At 51.1% G+C, this 22,690-nt stretch overlaps 1 protein-coding gene across 1 annotated transcript in view; it reads left to right on the plus strand.

The window, feature by feature from the left end:
- Positions 1-22,690, plus strand: part of CCDC88C (coiled-coil domain containing 88C) — a 122,847-nt gene that overhangs the window by 46,801 nt on the left and 53,356 nt on the right. Inside the window, exons 4-10 of the mRNA XM_068555346.1 lie at positions 4,344-4,413; positions 17,028-17,086; positions 17,888-17,971; positions 20,346-20,486; positions 20,881-21,065; positions 21,780-21,861; positions 22,216-22,374. Of these exons, the coding sequence (XP_068411447.1) occupies positions 4,344-4,413; positions 17,028-17,086; positions 17,888-17,971; positions 20,346-20,486; positions 20,881-21,065; positions 21,780-21,861; positions 22,216-22,374 (780 nt within the window). The remainder of the gene's footprint in view (positions 1-4,343; positions 4,414-17,027; positions 17,087-17,887; positions 17,972-20,345; positions 20,487-20,880; positions 21,066-21,779; positions 21,862-22,215; positions 22,375-22,690) is intronic.

A 22,690-nucleotide genomic window follows, 5' to 3' on the forward strand; every position in this document is an offset into this window, starting at 1 on the left:
GCACTCGGGAAACCTCGAAGCTTCCTTGGGAGGAGTGAGCTTTGAGGGAGTTTGGGAAGGAAGGAACATTTAGGCTGGAGCGCTGGCCTGTGTGAAGGCTGGTGACAGGAGGGATGACGAGGGCCCAGGTGACCCCCAGAGCCAGCTGGGAATCGCAGCCTGGGCCCCATATTGGGTTCTGACACGTGGGGAGCCGTGCTCACCGGCAGGGACAAGCGTTTGGTGTCGTGGGTTCAGTGAAGCCACGCGCCTGGGTGCTGGTCTCGTTTACTCTGGGGGGGCTGGGAGGTCCCGCCACCACCAAGGCCGCTTGCTTAGTTGTAATCGTGTGTGAGTTCTGCGCATGGCCTGGTGCCTCTGGAATCTGCTCTCCCCCTCCTGCATCATCCTTCCTGCCACTAGCAGAGCTCCGTCACCTGTGAAGCCTGGACTGGGGCACCCCCTCCCGTGTCCCGGATTTTCCCCACTGGGTACGTTTGTACTTGTCATGAGAGGATTCTAAGAGGAAGGGAGCGTCTTCCTTCCACTCGGCTTCCTGGTTCTGTTCTGAGAGCTTCTCTACACCCGTGACCCCTGGGAGCCAGTGCCATGGCCTCGAGACGGCCCCTTGGCACTCCCTGTTTCCCCCCCAGGTTGCCTCTGGAGGGTCCAGATCAGGAAGCTGTCAATCAGGGCAAGCTGTCAATCCGAGGGCAATCTCTGGGCTTATTGACACTGTGTGCGAAACCAGATGCAGCCCCTGGGACCCCCAGCTGGTGTGCCAGACGCTTCCTGGAGAGTGTCCTGCCCGCCCCATCCCTCCCCCAGGTGTAAGGGCCTTGTTTGTGTCAGGACAGCCGTGGGAGGAACTTCAGAGTTGATAAGATCCTAAATTTTAGATTTGCAGCCTGGGTGGGGTCGGGTGGGTTCTTTCCCCTTGTACTTACAAAGCGCTTTCTAGCCCCGGCCCCCTTGCTACATGAGAATCCAAGTACCACCACCCTGCTCTGACCTACTTTTGTGACTTTTCTTTTAGTTTGTTTAAAGTGGTTAGCAATGAGGTCCCTCCAGGATGCAGTTAGTGCGGTTTCGTTTATGAAAAGGAAAATCTGGGGTTTCCCCGGCATCTTATACTAGGATCTCAGAACAAACCTAAAGCAGGTGCACGGAGGAGAGGGGACGGGGGTACAAAATCTGCTCTGGATCTCGGTGCTTAAACCCATCCCCCACCCTGCTCCTCCTCCTCCGCAGCCCAGTTTTCTGTGGAGGGCAGGGGTCTCTGGGAAGGCTGCACCCCAAGCCTGACTCTTCCCTCCTGCCATCAGGCTGCAAGGATGGCATGAGACAAGAGGCCGCAAGGCTCGTGTGTGCTCTCATCCCTCATCCTGGCCTCGGGATGTGACAGTGTCCTTTGTTTCTGCCTTTGCAAAGGCCCGGGTGGCACCAGGAAGGCTTGTTGGCAAATTTGGGGGCTACTCAGAGCACACCTTGGGGCCTGTGCTCTCCATCCTCACTCCGTCCCCACTCCCGCAGCCAGCCGGGGTGTGACCAGTGCCCGCCGAGCCGGCCGGTGTGTCAGCTGCGGTCTCCACAGTGGCTTTCTGTTCTGCGTACCAGGCAGGAGGGTCCACTCGTCAGCAGCCTCCTCACGTCCCCACTAGCCGGAGGGCCTGGCCTGTCGCCCTGGAGGCCCCGCCGCCCTGAGGGGACGCGTTTGCTCAGCTTTCCTCAGGGAGTCCCCTTGTCACCAGTGTTGCAGAGCACGGCAGCCACTAGCATGTCACATGTGGCTGGCGGGGCCTCCAGATGTGGCTGGTGTGACTGAGGAAGTGAATTTCTGATTTATTTAGATTTAAAAGCTGATACTGGATTCAGTTACTGGAAAATTTTTAAGTGTGTTTGGAACAACTTTGGTATGCGACTCTGCTTATTCAGATCATGTTTCCAATGACAGTTTAGCATCTGAATTGCGATGTGCTGTGAGTGTAAACTACACACTGGATTTCAAAGACTTAGTGTGAAAAAAGAATGTGAAGTATCTCATTCATGGTTTTATGCTGATTATGTGGTGAAACAACATTTTGGAAATGTTGGTTTAATTAAAGTATATTATTTGTATGTTGTCACTTGTTTCTTTTTACTTTTTTAAGGTGACTGCTAGAACATTTGAAATTAATGTGTTTCATGTTGTATTTCTGCCGGCCAGCTCTGACCTTGGTACTCAAACCTCTGAGCCTGTTTTTGCTGGAAATGTGATTGGTGGTCCTTTGGGGGGAGCAGTTAAGGTCTTGGGGGTATCTTTGGCCCCCAAATTTTGGATTAACTTTTGGGAGGCCCATGATGTTTTGAGAGGAACACATCAATGAAAAAAAAAATTTAAAAAACATCTTTTTTTTGTTTTTATTAAACATAAAAACATATTTTTATGTTTAATAAAACATTACTTCTTAATTGTGCAAGTGTTACATATTTCTTGTGGGAAAATTAGAAAATACTGATTAGACGAAATTAACCATCCAGTTTTGGAAGGAGAATACATGGATTTTCCAGCAATGTTTTCTAGCAGTGTTTCCAGCAGTCTTTTGCTTAGGTAATCATTAGCATAAAAATACCACTTTGCATTATTGCAGAGACCTTCAAGATGATTTCACATTCTGTATCTCCTTCATAAACGTGTGCACCCTTCTTCAAGCACCCTGATAAATAGGGCTGGTGCTCCAGGCAGTTGGACCATGGCAGAGGAAACCAGCCAAGACTTCAAAGGGGGCTGTAGCTGGTTGGACACTGATAAGAAGGAAATCTTCTAGAAGTTGGGCTGAGCACTTGAGTTTAGTGTTGAGGCTGGATAGGGACTCCATGACAGAATGGACCCATCTGGTTGGGAGTCCTTCCTTGTGCTGGAAGTGGATTTACCTGATTTTACTCACAGTGTGTGTTTTGCCCCCAGGCAGGGACTGTGGAATCCTTTGGTGAGCTCATTCAATTGAGAAACAGTTTTTTCCGAGTCCACTTTTCCAAGCCCTGAAGGAGAGCTGAAGCTGTAAGACAACTCAGACTCTGTCCAACACTGAGACTTGTTTGAGAAAACATTGGCCACCTCTGATGCGGTGACACGTGACCTCAGATCGTAAAGAAAGACATCCTCCAACACTGAGTGCAGAGGGGCCCCGTGTGTTTGGGAGTGGGGATACTCCTCCTGGTTTAGCATCCCCTCCCCTCAATTTCTGGTGTGGCAGGAGCCATGGAAAGATAATAAGGAGGGTGGCTCAAATCATTTTGTACATTCTGTGAAGGTGTTGGCCTCTCCAGGCATGCTTGCCTAGGCCACCATTCTCAGGATTCAGAGAGCTCTGAGGTGTCCAGCTGGGCCCTGTGGGATTAGCCGACTGTGTTAATTGTCCCCTTTTTCTTCATCAGTGCTGGTTGGCAGTGTACTGAGTACAGAGATTCATCACGTCATCAGTAGAGCGACTGCTGGAAAAAAAGTCGTGTCTCAATGGAGACATTTTTTTTTAAAGGCATAAGAGGAGCTTTGTTGGTCACGAGTTTCTATAGTGACCACTTTTGTAAGACCAAGAATACTTATGAATCCTACTACCTTGCTTGTCTTCTGTAAAATTAGATTTTTTTATCTTCCGATTTGTGAAAAGCAAGGCACATCTGGGCAGGGAAGACCAACGTGCCCCGAGAATTGCTCTGGGAAGCATGAGTGGTGGGTCGGCACGCTCCAAGGAAAACTTTGTTAGCCATCCCTACCTCAAGGGGACATGGCCGATGGCTGGTGCCTGGGCCTTCTTTCAGAGGCCCTTGGTGTGAGGGCAGAAGGCATCTCACTTCCCATGTGCCCCCTCTCTGACAGGCACAGAGTAGCTGTGATTTATCCCTCCCCCAGGGAAGTCACTGCTGAAAAGAGAGAAGTCTCACTTACAGCCTGTACCAAAGACCTGCTGAATGCTAAGATCCCAAATCGTCAGCTTGTAAAGACGCAGTAGCATCCCTTTAAACTTTATTCTGTATTTTTTAATTGCACAAGCAAACCATACCGTAAAAATAAAGACATCTTTTAAAAAGAAATTCCTAATCCTGCTAATCTAGCATCTGATATATCTTCTTTTTCCCAAAGTCTCTGTACACACGCAGACCTAATTTTTATTTGGTAATAATCAAGGCGGAAGCACAATTAGCTTTTTTGACTTTTCATTTATTGGTATCTTAACTATTCTTTCCTGTTATATAGAGTTTTCATAGTTACTGTTTAATGGCTGGCACACTCATCCAGCAACTTGGTAAACTGTAATTGTCTTAATCAGTCTTTATTTTGTTTTCTGTTCTTAATGGTATCCTTTCCCCCTTTGTTTCTGTAGGAAGTTCTCCAGCAGCTGATCGTAATGAATTTGCCCAATGTCTTGATGATTGGCAAAGACCCGCTGTCTGGTGAGTGAAAGCCACCGCCCGACACACCACCCCACCCCCTGTAGAGCCTGGGCAGTGCCATCGGCCCTGGGCAGCTGTCAGAGGCAGAGCTCTGGCTGCCAGCTTGGAGCCAGCACAGTGAAAGCACGTGATCATTCGGGTGTGATTGTAAAGGGTGGGTTTATTACCCTGAGGCATCACGCCAAGAGCACGTTTCTTCCTTAAGAATATATCCTCTGACCCCTGGGATTCGAGCACAGAGGCAGGCGAGGCCTCGGGCTTAGGGGCCTGAGTTGTATGGTGGACCCCCAGCGGTCTCTCCTCACACCATCGTGGGGTGTGGTCTCTGTTGGCAGGAAAGAATCTTTGGAGGGAGCTAATGTCCCTTCCGCTGGGATCCTGTGCTGCTTTATTCCCCTCACGGTAGATCTCACCGGGACATCCTGTCGTGTGTCTGTTTTCATGTCTCCCTCTGGTCTCTGAGGCCCGAGTGGGCAAGGTTCTAAGTCCTAGTCTCGGACACTCGGTGTGACTTTGAAAGACTGAAATGTCCTCCTGGACACCTTCCAGAGAGCCAGAGCTTAGTCCATACCTGACAGTTAAGACACTGGGTTGGTTAAACAGGGTGATAGATTTCCTCCCCTCCACATTTGTGTGCGTACACCTGTACCCATGGCTCATGGATGAAAGCTTGCAGGCCCCAGGGACAGATGTGCTTGCTGACTGGAACTTCCCTGGTTCCCGTGGAGACCTCGTTAGCCTCCTGGACTAGGTGTGGAGTCAAGGAATGCAGGAAGGATCCCCCACATTAGAGGCTTTGCAGAAGGAACTGAAGCTTCCCTCTGTCGGTACCTCCTCGCCCTGCTCTCCCTGGAGTCTGGCTGTCCTTGCTCCTGTCCACGTGAGCTCAGTTGGCTGGAGAGCGAAGGAGAAGTGTACCAAGTGACCCGTCGAGGACGTTTCTCATAGAGGAGCCCTGGCCCTGAGAGAAGCAGCAGCTTCTGGGGCCACCGGGCTGAGGGCAGCTGAGCACTTAATCACTTTGTTCGTGGAGGCGGGCCTCCTGGGTCCTCCTGGGCCCCACTTCCCTTTTTCTCTACGGGAGCCGAAGGAAGGGAGTTCCTTGACCTCCTGTTCGTCTTCGGCGCCGCTGACCCGTGAGCACCCCCAGCCTCACACATTGGCTCTGCAGAGCGCACCCAGGCCCACCTGGTGGCCCCTGGCCGTGAACACCCTGCCCCACTTGGTACATTAATAACAGGGAGCCCTTGGTTCACGCCACCCCCAGCTCTGCCTTAGGGCCATTTGTTTACTGGCTTTATTTCATGGTTCCCCCAGGTAGGGGACGCCAGATGCCGCCCTGGGCTCCAGGGACAGTTGGGACTCTTGTGTTTCTGCAGGAACGTCAGGAAAGTGAGGGTCTGCTCTGCCGAGCAGAACTGTGCTGCTTGTCCTGACTTATTTGAGGGGCTGCCGTTAGAAGAGAGATGCCCGGAGAGCTTGGTGGTTCAGGCTTAGTTCTACTATTCCATCTGCTCTAGAGACAGCATCGTAAGATGAGGAGAGGAAGGCAGCGGAGCAGGAGAGAAGGATGCTCCCTGCTTGAGCCTTTGGTGAGCCTACTGTGTGCTGGGCATTGGACACGTGTTTAAAGATGGAAAGGAAAGTGTGCTTCTGGGCTGTGACCGTGCCATCCCGTTTATAGATGAGAGAACGGCAGCTCACAGAGTTGAAGTGGCAAGCCCGCAGTCACGTGGCCCGTGAGCAGAGGGGCCGATTGGGGATTTGCTCCGTCCAACCCACGAGCCCGAGCTCCCGTCCGTCTCACACACGGACAGGTGTGAGCCTGAGCTGTAGGCGATTGCCAGTGTTCAGCCAAACCATTTGACCTACAAAAATGACGGCGGCATATGACTCAACCTAATACCAACCACGTCCTCCTCCCCGACCCAGGCAGCCTGTCACCCCATCACCCCATCATACTGCATAGTTTGCCACCTTCCCGTTGTCAGTGCCCCCCCACCGCCGGCTGCCATTTGGAAGCCTGCCCTCTGGGCGCCCCTTCTCCGGCAGGCACCTCCACTGGCCAGAACCCTGGCTCCAGCCCTCCCCCTAGCTGAGTCTCTGTTCTAGCCCCTTTGAACCACATGGGGCCAAGAGACTGTCCACATGCAAGGAACCCAGGTCGCACCTCGGGTCTGGCGCCGGACAGAAACACCTGCAGAGATGTGGACGCTGATTTTTTTTTTTTTTAATAGCTTTATTAATGTATAATTTGCATACCACGAAATTCACTTATTTTAAGTATACAACTTAGTGATTCTTTTTTCATGAATGGACAGAGTTGTGCAACCTTCCCCAACAATCCAGTTTTAGAACACCGTGGGGAAGCCGCTTTCAAGGTGACAGGTGACTTGCCTGCCCTCTGGTCCCCAGCACTGTATAGAATCAGTGCACATCAGTTGAAGAGGTTCTGGCCCCAGTTCTGATGGAGAAGCTGGAGAGATGAGATGGGGAGCCCTGGGAAACTTAAGGACGAGAATCCCAACCGCTGCAGCAAGCTCAGAAGGCCCCTGGCAGGCGGGGCCTGACTGACAGCAGCTTCAGCGGGCTCTGCTGAGAGGGGAGGGGCTGCCTCCCCTGAAGCCAGGGCTGGAGGGGTGAGAGCTGGGCGCACGCATGGGTAGGTTTTGACAGGAGTGTCGGGGGGCTCCGAGAGCAGAGGAGGTTGGCAGGAGAGGTGCACCAGCGAGAAGACGCAGACATGAGTGCCAGAGACATATTTGTGGAATAGTGTTTTCTGTTTTAAATTTTAAAAATAGATGCGTGAAGCATTTGGGGTTTCTTTTAAAATAAAGAACAAAGTTGGTTTCTTTCTTGTGGGGAGGCTTTTTTTTTACGAATTCTGCCACATGGCTCAGGAGCATGCCTGTGCTCTTTTTGGCTGATGTTGACACTGTACTGTTATTTATAACGTTTCAGTTTTCGGTTATTTTTTGTTTTTGGTAAATGCATCTCAGTGGAGCCAGGGCAGGGGCAGGACAGATCCCAGCAGAACATCTAGTCAAAACACACACACACAACACACACACAACACAGACACACAGACACACACACACACACACACACACACACACTCACTCTAAATGATCCCAAGACACCAAACATTTATCCCCCTTCCTCTGACCTAAAAAAGGAAGCTGTCATGACTAAATACTATTAGACGATTTTTCTATATGTCTATCATCCTGCACCCATCAGACAAAAGGATGTTCTCTTTTTTCCTACCCTGGGTGGGATTCAAGGATGGTTTAATGAATGTGAGAAAACACTTCATGTACTTTAAAAATCTGTCCTCAATGTCTGCCCTCCTGGCCCCCAATCCCCATTCTCTTATTTCCTGTTCGTACCTCGAATGACCTCTGGATTTCCTCTCTGATTGTGTGTGATTTTATAATCATCTCCCTGGACACCCGTCCGCAGGGAAGCGTCTGTCCAGCGCCTCGTTACTGTCGATGCCGCTTCTTGGAGCCTGGCCTGGGGTCCTGCAGGACCCTGCTCTAACCCTCCCTCACGTCCATACAGTGGCGTGTGGCAGAAAAGCCTTCCCCGGTGGCTGGGCTGTGTGTGGACCCCCAGGACTGGATGTTGTAGGGTGTCCTTTGTCTTGTTTCCAGTTGGCCAAAACGTATCCTTCCCTCCTACCCCACACCCATTCCTCAGGCAGTGCCCTGGCTTTAATTTCCAAACAGCTGAGCTCTTCTCTCCTCCTGCCCCGCTGCCCACCGGTTCCAGCCACCACCATCCTCCTGGCTAGCACCGGAGTGGCCTTCTGTCTGCCTGCCTCTCTACCTTTGCCCCGTGCTGTCTGTTGCTGTCTGTTCTCAACACAGCGGCCGGTCCTGTTAGAAAGTTAGATTATGTCACTTTTCTCCCTGTGCTGTGCACCGGCTGTTCCCTCTGCCTGGAATGCTTTTCCCAGATTCTCACAGGAACAGATCCTTCCAGTCTTTGCTTGAATACCACCTTCTCAGTGCAGCCCATCTTGATGACCTCCCTGTTTGCAGCTGCATCCCTCCCTCCTCCTCAGGACTCCCAGCCCTCTTATCCTGCTCTGCCTTCCCTTTCTTCATAACACTTAACGCCCTCCAGTATACTCTCTCATTTACTTATTTTTCCATGTCTGTTGCACTGCTTATTTTTCCCCCTCTAGGATGTAATCTGTCATGAGAGCAGGAATCTTGGGGGTTTTTGTTGTTGTTGCCAATGTCTTCTAAGTGTCTAGAGCAGTGCCTGGCACATAGTAGGTGCTGAATAAATAGAGCATAAGTGCTGGAGACCCACTTTGTCGTTTCTCTCTCCTGTCCCCACTTCCCTCTTCCATCAAGCTAGTGATCCTTACAAATGTTAACCACATGCTCTCACAGATACAACGGTCAAGTGTCCATGGTCAGGGTCAAGTGAGAGTCGACCTCGGCCCACCACCATGCGTGTGGCTGCCCTAGGCCGGTAATGATGCACTGAAAACTGCCTGCACCCCCATCTTGCCAGCTGTGCATCCATTAAACATATTTACGTGGCTTATCAAAGAGTGTATTCTACATGAGAACCAAGAGATCACAATGTCCGCGGCATCTCTAAAATGAGGGAAGGCGTTGGCCAGCACTTCAGGCTCTGGTTTCTCAGCAGCCAGGCCTGTCACTGTGCCACACACACGAAAAAGACTAGATTTGTCTGACAAGAAGCCAGGGTGTTAGCAAATTAATTTCTGCAATGAATCATAGAGCAATCATGCTGGAAGAGAGCACTGTGTTTTCTTCCAAGGTTTGTATCCAAGTGCAGTAGTGGTTTTCAGACTTGTGAATTGCTGATCACTCCTAAGCTGTTTAGAATGGAAAGGGTGGAGCCATGTAGGTGCAGAAACCCAGCCCAGAGAGGGGAGGGCACTCATTCAGAGGCACACAGCATGGTGGTCCCATAGGTAAAAGATGTATTTGTTACCGTAAGTTACGCAGATGGTTAGGTATGTGGACAGTCAGCCACTGGTTCCAAGCAGGAGGACCAGCCACTGTCATTATTCTGCCTGGTGTCTCTTGAGTTCTAAATGCCAGGCAAGATTCCCGGGTCCAAGGAGGGGCTGATCCCGTATTCGCACCCTACTGGGTCATGTCTGTGAACACAGCTGGAACCTTTGAGGATAGCCTCCCATTAATTGCTGTTCGGTGATCTGGTCCTCGTCCTCAGTTTTTTCTCTCGTGACGGTTACAGAAGGGGCTTCCAGGGACAGAGAGAGCACCTTGAGGAGTCTGAGATCCTGTGCCCCCAGATTCTGTAAACATCCTTCCTTCACAGCTCTTGCAGACCTCCGTTCTCCTGCTGCTCTGGCCAAAGACACTAGAAGGCCAATTTCTGACCCTCCCAAATAGAAGACGGGAACGCGCTTGCATCCCTCCTCCTCACAGAGGAGCTCAGCCCAAGCCCCTCTCCAGCTTTCTCTGTCAGATGCCCGCCATGGGTCCGGTGGCCATGGAGACGAATAGGCTGTCTCTGTTCAAGGAGCCCCCAGTCTGCATTGGGGCAGGAGGGGAGGAAAGTGTCCATGACTAGCCTGTTGCAGGGCGAGAAGCGGTGCGAGCATGCGTCCCACAGAGTGCAAGGCGGGCAATCAGTTCTGCCTGGGCAGGTCAGGAAGACTTCCTGGAGGAGGCGGTATGTGGCAGAGCCTCGAAGAACCCTCGACAGAGCAGCAGAGGGAGGTGTCCAGGTGTGACAAGTTCAGAGGCGTGGAAGTGTGCTGGCAGTCCCATGAGGAGCGGCAAGCTCAGGGCACAGGGAGGAAGTCTCTGTCACAGCTGAAGTTTAGGTTTCAAAGGCCAGCGGGAAACGGAACTCCTGAAACTCCTTGGAATTTAATATTTAACCCTCTAGGATTTACTTGCTCTCCTATCAAGGGCATCCTTGATGTGCTTCTCGGATCCCATGGAAACCTTCCCTCACTGCACCGCTCTACCTTTTGATGACGAGCTGGAACCCCTGAGGGCCAGTGCACCCAGGGGCTGGCTCACCTCCAACCCCGGTGACCGGAGAGAGGCCTCCAAGTCTGGTTTATTACAAACAGTCTTCCTGCCGCTGAGATTGTTCTTTTAGAAAGCGGGCGGGCTGCCTTCCCTCCCCTGCCACCTTCCTGTGGCTCTGCCCGCCCCAGTGCCCTGCTTGCCAAGTGACGTGGTGGGTCGAGGGTCTGCCATTAGGTGTTAATGAGCGATTCTTGAGTTCTTTTTCCCAACCTTAAGCTATTTTTTCATTTCTCCTGAATTCTGATCATGTTTGTATATATATATAAAACTTTCGTGTTTGCAGAAACCTTAGGTCCTTTAAATGAGGAGGGAAGAAGTAAGTAAATAAAGAAAAGCTAATCTTGCAGGCATTCAATCCTCTTCATGCTTCCTGTTTTCTCCTGGAGGGAGCAGGTTCAGAAAAGCGCCCACACGCGATTTCACATGGCATGGCTTGCGGCCTGCTTCTTTGCTTCTGTGCGGCCTGCTGGATTGAGAAATGAATTCTCCGGTCCATGTAGAGCGCAGGGGGTTGCTGGGCCCTTGAGCTGAGTGCCAGCACTTAGCTTTTCTAGGAACGTGAAAAGCTTGGTTAGCAGCAAGCACAGCAGTCGTTAGAGCGTGGCCAGATGCCAGCCTTCGGAGCAGCCGCGGGACCTGCCTGGAAACCAGACTTTGTTTGGTCACCTCCTAGTGATGGGCTGTACACAGAGAGGGGGCTCCCCGGCTGCACGACCGTGCATGGCGTCCAGCGGGACTGCTCTCTGTGGCCGTGGCTGTCCGAGGAGGAGGGATGAGCTCTTACTTGTCAAAGGTCTCTGTGTTCACCGATAATATTGGGGCTTTGCGTTTTCTGCCTGGTGCGTGGGAGGGACCCTTTCTCAGATCACCTCCAGCCTCTGCCACCGTCTCACCTGCAGCCAGTGCAGACTCTGGGTCGCAAGCTGCGTTCTTGTGGTTGCTGCTCCTTTTCTGATCTTCAGTCGTTTGGTGCTAGGGAATGAATTAGTTCTCAGCTTCTGCAGCCTAGGCAGGCTGGGCTAAGGCGTCCTGTTTGATGATGGCGCTGTCTGAGGGGCTTGATGTAGCTGTTGAAGTTGCTCTCTGGGAGCGGCTGCCTTGCGGCATCTGGGCAGAGGTTCTCGTTACCCACACGGGGTGGTGTGAGGGATCCCTGCGGGTGGGGGCAGACTTGGGGTGGGGGTGAAGGAGAGACGGTGGGATAACAGGGCCATGGGTCAGGGTACGCTCTGGAGCCACCCACATCATTTCCAACAGACGTGTGGCTTCGTGCCTGCAAAGTCCACATGTGATAAACGTTTGCTGAATGACTAACGGGGAGCGCCTGGTGGGGGTCACACGTGTAACGATCTAGGTGTAAGAAGTCCTAAGTGAGGGTTTCCTAGGAGTCGCTCTCCAGGCTGTGAGGTGGTATGTAGAGGTGCTTGCCTCCCATCCCATGACCTGGGACGGGTATTATGGAGGGTCCCTAAGTGCCCACCCGCGAGGAATTACCGTCCACACTGTTCCTCATGGAACCCAAGGTAACCGTGTCAAAATAATAACAGCTCTTCTCAGTGTAAGCAGAGCCCCCAGGAGGGCCCATAGAACTGTGCCTGTGCGGGTGAGTCTTGAGATGTCATTATGCATTGAGGAGAAACAGGGTCACGTTCAGTGCAGTGCTATCTTCAAATCAATGAGACAGCCCCATAATCATCCTTATGAAATGACTGGTTTTTAACTAAGAAACCAGGGAAAGCACAGTGAGTGGTTGACTCCAGCACATAAGTCAGAGGAGAGCAGAATGTAGAATTATTAAGAGAAAAAAAAAAAATACACACACACACACACACACACACACACACACACACACACACACACACACACACACACACACACACACACACACACACACACACACACACACACACACACACACACACACACACACACACGTATATCTCCATCCCAACAAGAATGGAAACTGAAATGCTAACAGTTACCATCAGTCACTCAATCAGCAGACGCTGGCTAAAGACCTGCCCTGTGGCACGGGGATCAGACGCTAAACCAGAGAGAGCCCTGCTCTGGAAGGAAATGTAAATAAATAATGGCAGTTTCAGGGAGGGGGTTGGTAGCGAGTTAGGAGAGAGCAGCTGGTGACCAAATCTCCGTTCTGTGGCTCGGCTTGTCTGAGCCTCCTCTTGTTTGTAACATGGAGCTAATACTGGCCTTTGGGGATTGCTCTGGGGATTAAGTCAAATGATAGCATGTTATATGAAAGTGCTGTAATGGACTGTAGACGTGAAGGGCACTTGGGGAGGGCAGGATTAACTCCAGTGGGTCAGTCCTTCCAGGCTGAGAGGGTTAAACCCTCACCCTGGCCGGCGACTCACGGATCCAGGACCTCTGGGGTTGTGGTCCTCCTGGAAAGGGCTGTTTGCCTTCCTTTGTCTAAATCCCCACCTTGACCACCCCAGTGATCACTTATACACAAGATTGATTTTCCGTATCCAGAGAATGTATGAACATTCAAATGACTGCATCTTAGGGAATCAAAGAGTAGAGCCAAAAGGACCCCACTGATTGTGTACCAGGCATGGAAGCTGGGTTTTGTTTCATGTGCCAGCTTTCATTGCGTGTCAGGCAGTGGCTACATCGAGAGTGCTGTGTTCAGAAGGATTCTGAGGCCTCCTTCCAGGCTCGGTAAGAAAGTGTTATGATTGACTAGGTATGTCTGCCACAGACTCAAGATTAGAAAGTCAGGGAATTTTCCAATCCTGATCTGATTCAGTCTCCACATTTTAGAGGCTGGTGTACTTTAATTGCCCCACTATATTTCTATCCCCAGGTCCACCTTTATCACACGTGCGGTATCAGTTTCCCTTCTGTTTTGGAAGCTGATTGCTACACACATCTGTAGCTTTATGTATAATTTAGGTCAGCCTATATGCATTCCGTTTCTGCTAAGAAAGGCTGGAGTGAGTTTCTCTGTGTCAAGACTCCAGGAAGCAGGTAGTAAAGTAAGTAAGTAAGATTTTTCTTAGACTCGACCATTAGCTCAGGCTGTCATGGGATTTCCCCCTGGGGTTGTGGGTAGGTGCAAAGGGTGTCTGATGTGTTCGGCCCTCCCCCCACCCATTGGTTGCTTGTGACTCACTAGGTACAGAAATCCACGTTGCTTCCTACCCTGCCTCCCATTTCTCATGAAAACCCACTCTAATAAGCTTAAGCACAAAGCGTTTATAATTTGACAAGCAGCACCATATTCTCTTGTGTCTAGGCCTTTTCATGTGCTATTCCCTGTGCCTGGAAAGCCCCCAAATCTCTCCTCATCCTGGGGTCTCAGCTCAGAAGTCATTTCCTTTAGGAAGCCTTGACTGATCTTCACTACAAACTAGTTGCCCTTCCTCTGGGTTCCCATAGAAGTTGCTGGTTTTCTTGGTCTGAGCTCAGAGGACTGTGTTGATTATGGGTATGTTCTCAGCAAGCACCCAGCACCTAGTAGGTGCTTGGGAGGGAGCTGTCTGTAGGGTTGTTTCTTCTTTGCCTGTGTAACTGTGTCACTGAGCCATCCTTGCCGGCAAGGACCCGGTAGAGAGTCTTATGATGTGTTTTGGAACTATTCAAAACCCACAATCTGGTAGATTTTGAAAATAGCAGAAATCCTGAGAGAAATTGGGCATCAGCTTTCCATGAGAAATGAGAGAACTTCTGCTTTTCTCTCTCTCTCTCTCTCTCTCTCTCTCTCTCTTTTTAAGTTTCCTAGGAATTTGTGTAGGGGTAAAAACCACAGGATACATTTGTTAATAGCAAATGTTTTTATTCACTTAGCTTGGTGAGAATGAGCACAGCACCACTTCACGTGAACGAAGGCAGAGGTGAATTTCCTAGTGCCCTGTTCACCACCAAAAAGCATATTTTAAATAATTATTCCCTGAACATTTTTCTAAAATTAATTCTCTGCTTTTAAAATCCTTTTTCCCCCTCTGTTACAAAACCTAACAAACTGGAATTCCATACTTTTCCAACAGTGCTCTGGATCAGATTTAGTTTTTTCTTGCTGTCTGATGGGTGTAAATGAATGAAGGAAGGAATGAATGAATGACTCACGGTTGTTATTGTGTGTAACTACAGGATGCTGAGGGAGCAGAGCCCTTCATTCTTTCACTGAACAGCCTCAGACTGTAGTTTTAAGCCCTCGTGTATGTGTGCAGGGTTTCTCGTCTCTTCCTTGCTATCGGATAACCGGCTTATCCTCTCGCTACTCACAGTGGGCCTTTCGTGTGCTCCTTTCCACTTTTAATTTGCCGGTTTTGTCTGCTGTAGGCTGGGAGAAGGGATCATCGGAGTTGTTTAAGTTATCCAGAGTATGATATAATTAGGTCCTCTGGGGCCTTTGCTGTGAAGAGTACATAAAGCTTCTTCATGAGCTCTGACTTCTGTTTGAGCTGATCCAAGGCCCTTAAAATGCTTTCTTCTTGTGTGTCAGCTCTGCTGGCTACAGCACCAGGTACACGGCCTATGAAAGGTGAATCACTGCAGACGAGGAGCTGGTGACAGCTGCGGGGGCGGGGGTCTGTACTTGTTATATGCACCAAAGGGCTTACGAGGGTCCCTTGCCAGTCATCTGGGGACTGACCGTGAAGGGAGAGAGGTGAGGACAGCCACGTGGGCTGGCATGAGCACTATCGCCAGGGGAAGATTTTGGTGAGACTGATTGGAATTTTTAATACTCTGGTGGGCATGTCCTTTTCTTTGTATCAGAACTAAAACCGTGACTGATCACCACCTCAGCCTTCATAGAGAAGTGAGTCATTGTGGTGGTACACGTATTTATGTCTATGGATTAGAGCCTCTTGGGCCAAATAAAAGGCCTCAGGTGGAAAAAAAATCCAATAAAGTCTTTGAGAATTTTTCCGTTTCAAACATTGATGAAGTTCTACACTTATTAGCAAAGAGAAGGTTTGATTGATCATCATGGGTTGATCTGCAACACCAGACCTGATTGATTCTTAAGAGTGTGGAATCTGAGTGCTCTGCAGGGACCCTTTTGTCCAGCCCCCCAGCCCATCCCACCCACATTCAGACTAGGCGGTGGGAAGGGAGATGCCAAGCCCCCAGTTCTGAGACTCGACCATAATAATGTCATCTCAGGAAAAGCTGTTTTTAGCTATTTCTCAGGTGAGAGATATTAGGATGAAGTCACATGTTACTCCGTACACGCCTGACACCCAAGGACCCGAAGTGAACCACAGCACTAGTTTTGAACATGAGTTTGGTTTTCTTCATCCCAGGTGTCATGGATGATGCTTTGGACCATTTTAGCACAATGTGAGTGGGTGTTGGTAAGCCTTTCAGGAAAACAGTGCTTTTTCTAGCATGTCCCTTCTCCCCCCAAAGAGAACAGGATATTATGAAAAGGGCAGAGAACCGTAGAGCTTCTCATCCGAAAGGCACCCTGCACGTCACCCAGGCCAGCTGCCTCCCTTTCACAGATGTGGAAACAGAGACTGGGAAACAAAGTACGGCTTGTTCCCGTCACAGGCCTCCTGGTGACCAACTCAGGTCTGGAGCTCCTGTATCCTGACCCTGTTTATTTAAGTGACTGAAACTGATAAACAGATGAAGACGCATTTGGCCTCAAGCATAATGGAAAAGACACAGTGTAAAATGATGAAATAGGATTTTCTGGCCTGATTGGCAAAGCTGAGAAGGAGCAGTAAAACAGTGTTGGTCTGGGCGTGGGGAAGTGGAACTTACGGTATATTGGTTGTGAGAGAGAAAAATGTCAGAGCCTTTCTGCAGGGCAGTTTGGAAGTAGGAAAAGCTTGAAAGATGAGTTTATCCTGAAGGAGGGAGTCAGGATGTCCATAAAGAATTAGCTGTAAGATGTTCTTTGTAGCATCGTTTAGATTAAAATATTGAAAAATCAGGTCTCTGGAAAGTGAGTGGTTGAATTCGTTTGTGGCCTTTGTACAAAGTAAGTATGAGACCATCAAAAATGATGTGTGTGTGGTGTCTGGGACTTGCTTTGGGGGTTGCTCCAGCCAGACGTTGAGAAACAAAGGCAGCAGCGGTGGGGAGGAGATGGAATAAATGTGCAAAATGCTGGTAATGTGAAGCGGGTGACGAGCATGGGGGTTCACTTGACTCTTCTCCTTCGTCTGTATGAGATTTTGCAGGATGGAAAGGCAAGTTTGTGTCCGTTCTTATTTCAGAGTCGATTGAGTATTTTCCTGTGGGGACTGTTCTCATCCATTGTACTTTGCTTACCACACACACTAAAAAGCGATGCTCATGTTCATTAATTATCATGGAAAGATTTTATGATACATGTGAACGGAAAAGGGCCACAAATAGTTATGGACGGCATTCTCATTTGGTTTAAGTAAAAAACAAACCCATATGGAGAAGACAGATGGAGTGTGTACACCTTAAGTGTATATCACTGGGTAGAGAGGGTTTTTTTTAGTTTATTTGATTTTTTTTTTTCCCCCTGCAGCAGATCTGTATGTATCACTGGTGAAATTTTACAAACAGTTGAGCTTAATTAACTGTGTTGCTCTTTTGATTTAGGGAAGAGTATGGAGGAGATTAAGAAGGTGCTGCTGTTGGTGCTGGGCTGTGCTGTCCAGGTAGGGACTGGGCAGGGGGCAGAGAGGAGGGCTCTTAGGTTTGGGTTTGTGGGGATAAAACACCCCCTTCGGTGAGGTAGGAGTGAAGCTGCTTTCAGCCCGATAGGGTGGAAGGTCGCAGGGTTCCTGCGAGAGACGTGACACCGTCTTAGGTGGCAACCATTTCTAGCACCGGGGCACCTTGGGCAAGAGGCCAGGTGGGGATCCCTGGGGCCGGGTGCCATTAGCAAATTGTCCCCAGTGTAGGAACATCTAGAGCAAGGGTCAGCACACAACCTGTGGGCCAAATTTGACCTGCCACCTATTTCTGTAAACAAAGTTTTAGGGGGACACAGCCATGCTGATTCCTTTACAGATTACCTGTGGCTGCTTTCACACTACACCAGCAGAGCTGAAACCCATGGCCTGTCCAGTCTAAGATTTTTTTTTTTTTTTTTTTTTTTTTTTTTTTTTTTTTTTTACCATCTGGCCCTTTACAGATGAAGTTTACCAACTGCTGCCCTAAACCAGCTGTTCTTGATCTTTACTTGTTTAAGAATCCCCTGGAGAGCTTGTCTGTGTCCCACCCCCCGGTGTTTTTAAAGACAACCCCCCCAGGTGATTGTGCTATACGTAGTCTGAGCCGCTTCTAGAGAAACCTCAGTGTGAGGGGCTGGCTGGTAGGAGGGCAGAGCACTCTTGATTATAGAAGAAAAAGCCAGGGATGGGGTAGGTGTCTCCTTTTGAAACTATTTCTGTGGCTCTGGCGGCCCTAGGTTGCCCTTGTAAAACAGTTTCATTAACACTTGTAACCCTCCACAGTGTGAGAGGAAAGAGGAATTTATCGAAAGAATCAAACAGCTGGACATTGAGACACAGGCCGGGATCGTGGCCCATATACAGGAGGTAGGTGGGGAGCTTTGTGGGGCTTAGCCGTGGACCATTGCTCCCATGGCACCCAGCAGGCAGGCCCTCTCCACCAGTGAAAATTCTAAAGAGCACATCACCCATTAATGATTTTGCTAATTTTAGGTTTCAGACACTACAGACAAATTGATTCGATTTGGAAAGGTAGCTGTCAGCAAGCTAAAATAAAGTGGCGGCTAAAATGAAAAAAATTTTTTTAAAAAACCTCAATCAAGTCTTCTTTTGCCTCTTCTTCTTGCCTAATATGGATTCCGACTATTTTTAAGAGCTGTCAAGTGGTTTAGGCTCAGAATTTGATTTACAGTCCCTGAAAATGTATTCTGGCAAGTGTCACCCTGCTTCAAATGGTTGATCCTTATAGAGAGATTCACTGCTTCTGTCAGTGACATGGCAGAGAAACCACTGCCACCCCTTGGGAAGTTAAAACCCGGCGAGTCCCAGAAGGGCTGTATCCGGAGACTCGGCCCCCTGGGTGGGGTCAGGAGGGCTCTGCACTAAGGGCAGCCCCTCCGCCGTTGACTTTGGCAGAGGTGGTATCAACTGAAGGGGTAGTTTCCCTGGAAACCAAGCACCCACCTGAGAGTCCCCAGACCTCCACCCCACCCTCCTCCAAAAGAAGCCTTGTACGTTTTAATTATCTTAGGGAGGTATGGTTCAGCCTTCCATCTAATTGGACAGATGAGATAAATGCATGAAAAAGACATGAGCAGGAGCACGTAGGAGCAGGTGTGTAACTGGCAGAGGCAGCTGAACACAGAGCTCCCCACGCCGGCTCTGGGGACAGGCTGCTGGGCTTCCACAGCCGCCTAGGGCACTGTGGGTTGCAGTCAGGATTTGAAGCAGGAGACGGAGGCAGCTTATGGCGGGTAGAGGGTCCAGCAAAGCCCATCAGTATCGTAGGAAATATTCTCAACCATTCGTGTCAGTGACCTGTTAGCTTAAGAACCATTCTGCCTTTTAACTTTCCTCGTGTGTCTGTGTGTTTTGAAAATGTATCTGGGGACTAGGTCCTCGAGACTAGCTAGGTCTTTGCTACTCACTGTCTCCCCTCCCCTGTTCTGCCAGCAGGATATTTTTTTTTAAAAAGCATGCACCCAAAAAAGAAGCCCTGCGAGATTATCAAGTTTGGTGACTGGCTATGGAAACAGGACTTCAGAATTAGTTGGGTGCTTCTTAAACATTCAGGTGCCCGGGCCCCACAGGAGACCCATTGAGTCAGAACTGGGAGGAGGAGCATAAGCCTTTCATTACAAGCTCCTTGAGTTACTGGTGTGCAGCTGTGGTTGCACCCCTGAACCCCCTTTCCAGAGGCCTTTCCCAAACACTGGTATGGAGCAGGCCTGGAACCCGGCCTCTCAATCCCAGTTCCGGGCCTTTAGGGTGCCCTGTACAATGGGGTGAGATTTCTCCTAATTCTCGGAGATTTACTGAATCCCAGCTTCCCTTCGTAAGGGAGGAGAGGTAAGAAAGCAGGTGTTTTTTGAGAAACTGAAGGGCCCTGTCTTTGTTTCTTTGCTTTTAAACTATTCTGTCTCTCCATTTACTGCTCTGAAAAACTTAAGAACTTTTGTTGGTGTGCCTCTCTGGTTTCTTTTCGTTTTCCCCTGTTGAGGCTTGAGTGTGCTAATACTCACGTTCCCAAACTGGAAGTATGGGGACTCGAAATTGATCTTCTGCCTCCTCTGGCTGGTCTGGGGGTGTCGGGTTGAGAAGGTCAGGTCGGCAGAGTCGTTGAAGAGGCTGCCCAGTGTAGACATAGCTACAGGCCTCCGCTCACATCTGATGGAAAGGGAAGATCCAGGAGGTCTTCTGTGGCCTGTGGGGATGAGATACAGGCTTACCTGAAAATTGTTAGACGATGAAATATTTCCCAAAAAGTAATGTAAGATTGTTATGTACCCAACATTCCAACATAAGATTTTTAACACTTGCCATATTCGCATTAGATTCTATCTTTTTTTAACACACAGTTCCTCTTTGTAAGTCCTGGCATCCCTAGGACTTATCTTCTTTGTGTTGTAAATTGATGCTTCAGTAAGAATATCTGAGGACAGTATATTTTTAGGGAAATACTATATTATAAGGAGAGCTCTCTGGTATTAAAAACAATCCGTGTCCTCTTGGAGCCAGTGTTGAGACTGACTTAACACCCTGCCTGACTTGTGCTAGTGGAACTTGGCTGAGGGGCGTCTGCACTCGCTTGAGGAGCCCCCTGCTCTCCACGGAAAATCTGTCAATGATGTCAAGGGACCAAGTCAGCTGTGACCCCACCCCCTGGCTGCGGGGTCGGGGAGCTCCCGGAACCCCCGGCCGTACCCTGCCCACCTCTGCAGCGCCTGACCTGTGCCCGCAGGTGACCCACAACCAGGAGAATGTGTTCGACCTGCAGTGGTTGGAGCTCCCGGACGTGGCCCCGGAGGAGCTGGAGGCCCTGTCGAGGAACATGGTCTTTCACCTCAGGCGGCTCATCGACGAGAGGGACGAGTGCACGGAGGTGCGTCTGCGGGTGGGTGGTGGGCTGGCAGGTCCGGGAGGGACGCCTGGGCCCTGGCCATGCGGCCACCCTCCTCGTCCTGACTCTTCGTCTCAAGCCTGCTGCCCCCTGGTCCTGTCTCTCTGGTTTCTGGGCGGGGTGGGGGAGGGAGCCGGGCACTTTCCCTGCAGCCCACGGTCACCTCCGAGAGCCCCATGGGAAGGTAGTTGTTCATCGAACGTGGAGCTCAGAGACCCTCCTCGTTCACATGCTCCTTTTTACATCCCGTTACTCCTGCTTCCTCCTGGTTTCTCAGTCTCGGCCGACGCCTCTCACTTTCTTCCTGTCCGCTCACCACTGTGCCCCAAGTTCGGGTGCAAGCGCTCCTTCCCTTCCCCCGCCCGCCCTGCTGCAGCTGATCGTGGACCTCACCCAGGAGCGGGACTACCTGCAGGCCCAGCACCTGCCCAGCCCCCTCAAGTCCTCCAGCGCCGAGTCCACGCCGAGCCCCACCAGCAGCCTCTCCAGCGAGGACAAGCAGCACCTGGCCGTGGAGCTGGCGGACACCAAGGCCAGGCTGCGCCGCGTCAGGCAGGAGCTGTGAGTCCTCCGGTCGGCTGGGCTGTTTGTTCTGCTCTTGCGCTGCGTGTCACAGACACCCGTTTCTAGCACGTGTGGTGCAGCGAACAGGAGAGCTCTGACTCGGGCCCTATAGCGTCAGCTGGGCTCCGCTCAGAGCGCCATCTGCGACCCTCCCCGGGCCTGCGCAAGGAACCTCCCAGGGCCTGCGCGAGGAACCTCCCCGGGCCTGTTCTGCCAGGTCTCTAGGGCTCCTGCCGGTCCACGCTCAGGCCCTCTGGGCGTAGATGACCACCCACTGGTATGGTTTTGGGCTGGAGGGAGGATGTGGCTCGCCCCCGTCTGGTGAGCCGGCCCCGTTGCCTGCAGCTGGTGAATATGCCACTTTGCCCATCGCCTCGGGAGCTGCCCGCCTCCACCTCGTCACCAGTGGGCCCTGCTGCCTGCCTGGCAGTGAAGTGGTGCCGCTGCAGCCGGGGTCTCCTTACCTCTCTGTACCCCCAGAGGGAAACCCACTGCCCAATGGATGCAGTTTGAGGGTGGGCATTGAAAAGTTAAAAATGGAAAAGACTTGGAGTCAGGAACATTTCCGCAAGCCCCACATGCCAGTTCCCCTCCTCATCCCCAGAAACGCAGTTCCCTTTCCTTTTCCTGCTGGGGGCTTGCAGGGTGGCGGGCCGCTCCGCTGCTTGCCAAGTAAGCCTTTTCACCACACTCCCTCCGAATCGCCCCCAGGGAGGAGAAGACAGAGCAGCTTGTGGACACCAGGCATGAGGTAGATCAGCTGGTGCTGGAGCTGCAGAAAGTCAAGCAGGAGGTGAGCAGGAAGGCCTGTCTGTGTGTCTGCGTGTGTCGACGGGACGGGGTGGCTGGGACTCCCCGGCGACTGTGGCCCAGGGGTTCGGGAATGCAACGGTGGGAGCTTCCAGCAAAGGCTTCCGTTTCCTTCCCGCTCAGAGTAACACTGCCCGAGAGCCGGTTGTCCTGAGAACAGCTGAGGGGGTGACTGTTTCTTAGTGACAGCGAGCGGGGACCCCACGCGGTGGCCTGCACGTGGAGCCCCTCGGCCACCGAGATGTCCTGGAAACGCTGCGCTTCAGAGACTTGGCCCTCTCTTCCCTCCCCAGAGGGGTGCCCTAAGCTAGGCTCCCCTGTCTTTCCTGTCTCCCAGAATATCCAGCTGGCGGCTGACGCCCGGTCTGCCCGTGCCTATCGCGATGAGCTCGATTCCCTGAGGGAGAAGGCGAACCGTGTGGAGAGGCTGGAGATGGAGCTGGTGCGCTGCCGGGAGAAGCTGCACGACGTGGACTTCTACAAGGCCCGCATGGAGGTACGCGCCCAGCCTCCGGGTAGATGCAGGGGAGGGTGTCGGGGCTGAAGGGGGCCCAGAGAACAGGATCCAGGTGGGGGCACTGATGCTTTACCCACCAATCCTGACTGCCTCGCATCAGCTGCAGGTTCCTGGACTCTCTTTTCTGAGAAATGAAGTATTTTGTCCCCGTTGCCAATCTTGGGGTTTGGAGATGGTTCTAACCAGCGGGGTGAGATCAGGATGTCAGGACGTACCGAGTAGCCTGTTTGACAGTAAGAAATAATCCCCAAGTCTCTTCTCGCCACCTAGGTGGCTTTTGAAGGGGTTGAACGCA

This window comes from Eschrichtius robustus, chromosome 1 (genome assembly GCF_028021215.1).
Source record: "Eschrichtius robustus isolate mEscRob2 chromosome 1, mEscRob2.pri, whole genome shotgun sequence".
Taxonomy (NCBI): Eukaryota; Metazoa; Chordata; class Mammalia; order Artiodactyla; family Eschrichtiidae; genus Eschrichtius; species Eschrichtius robustus.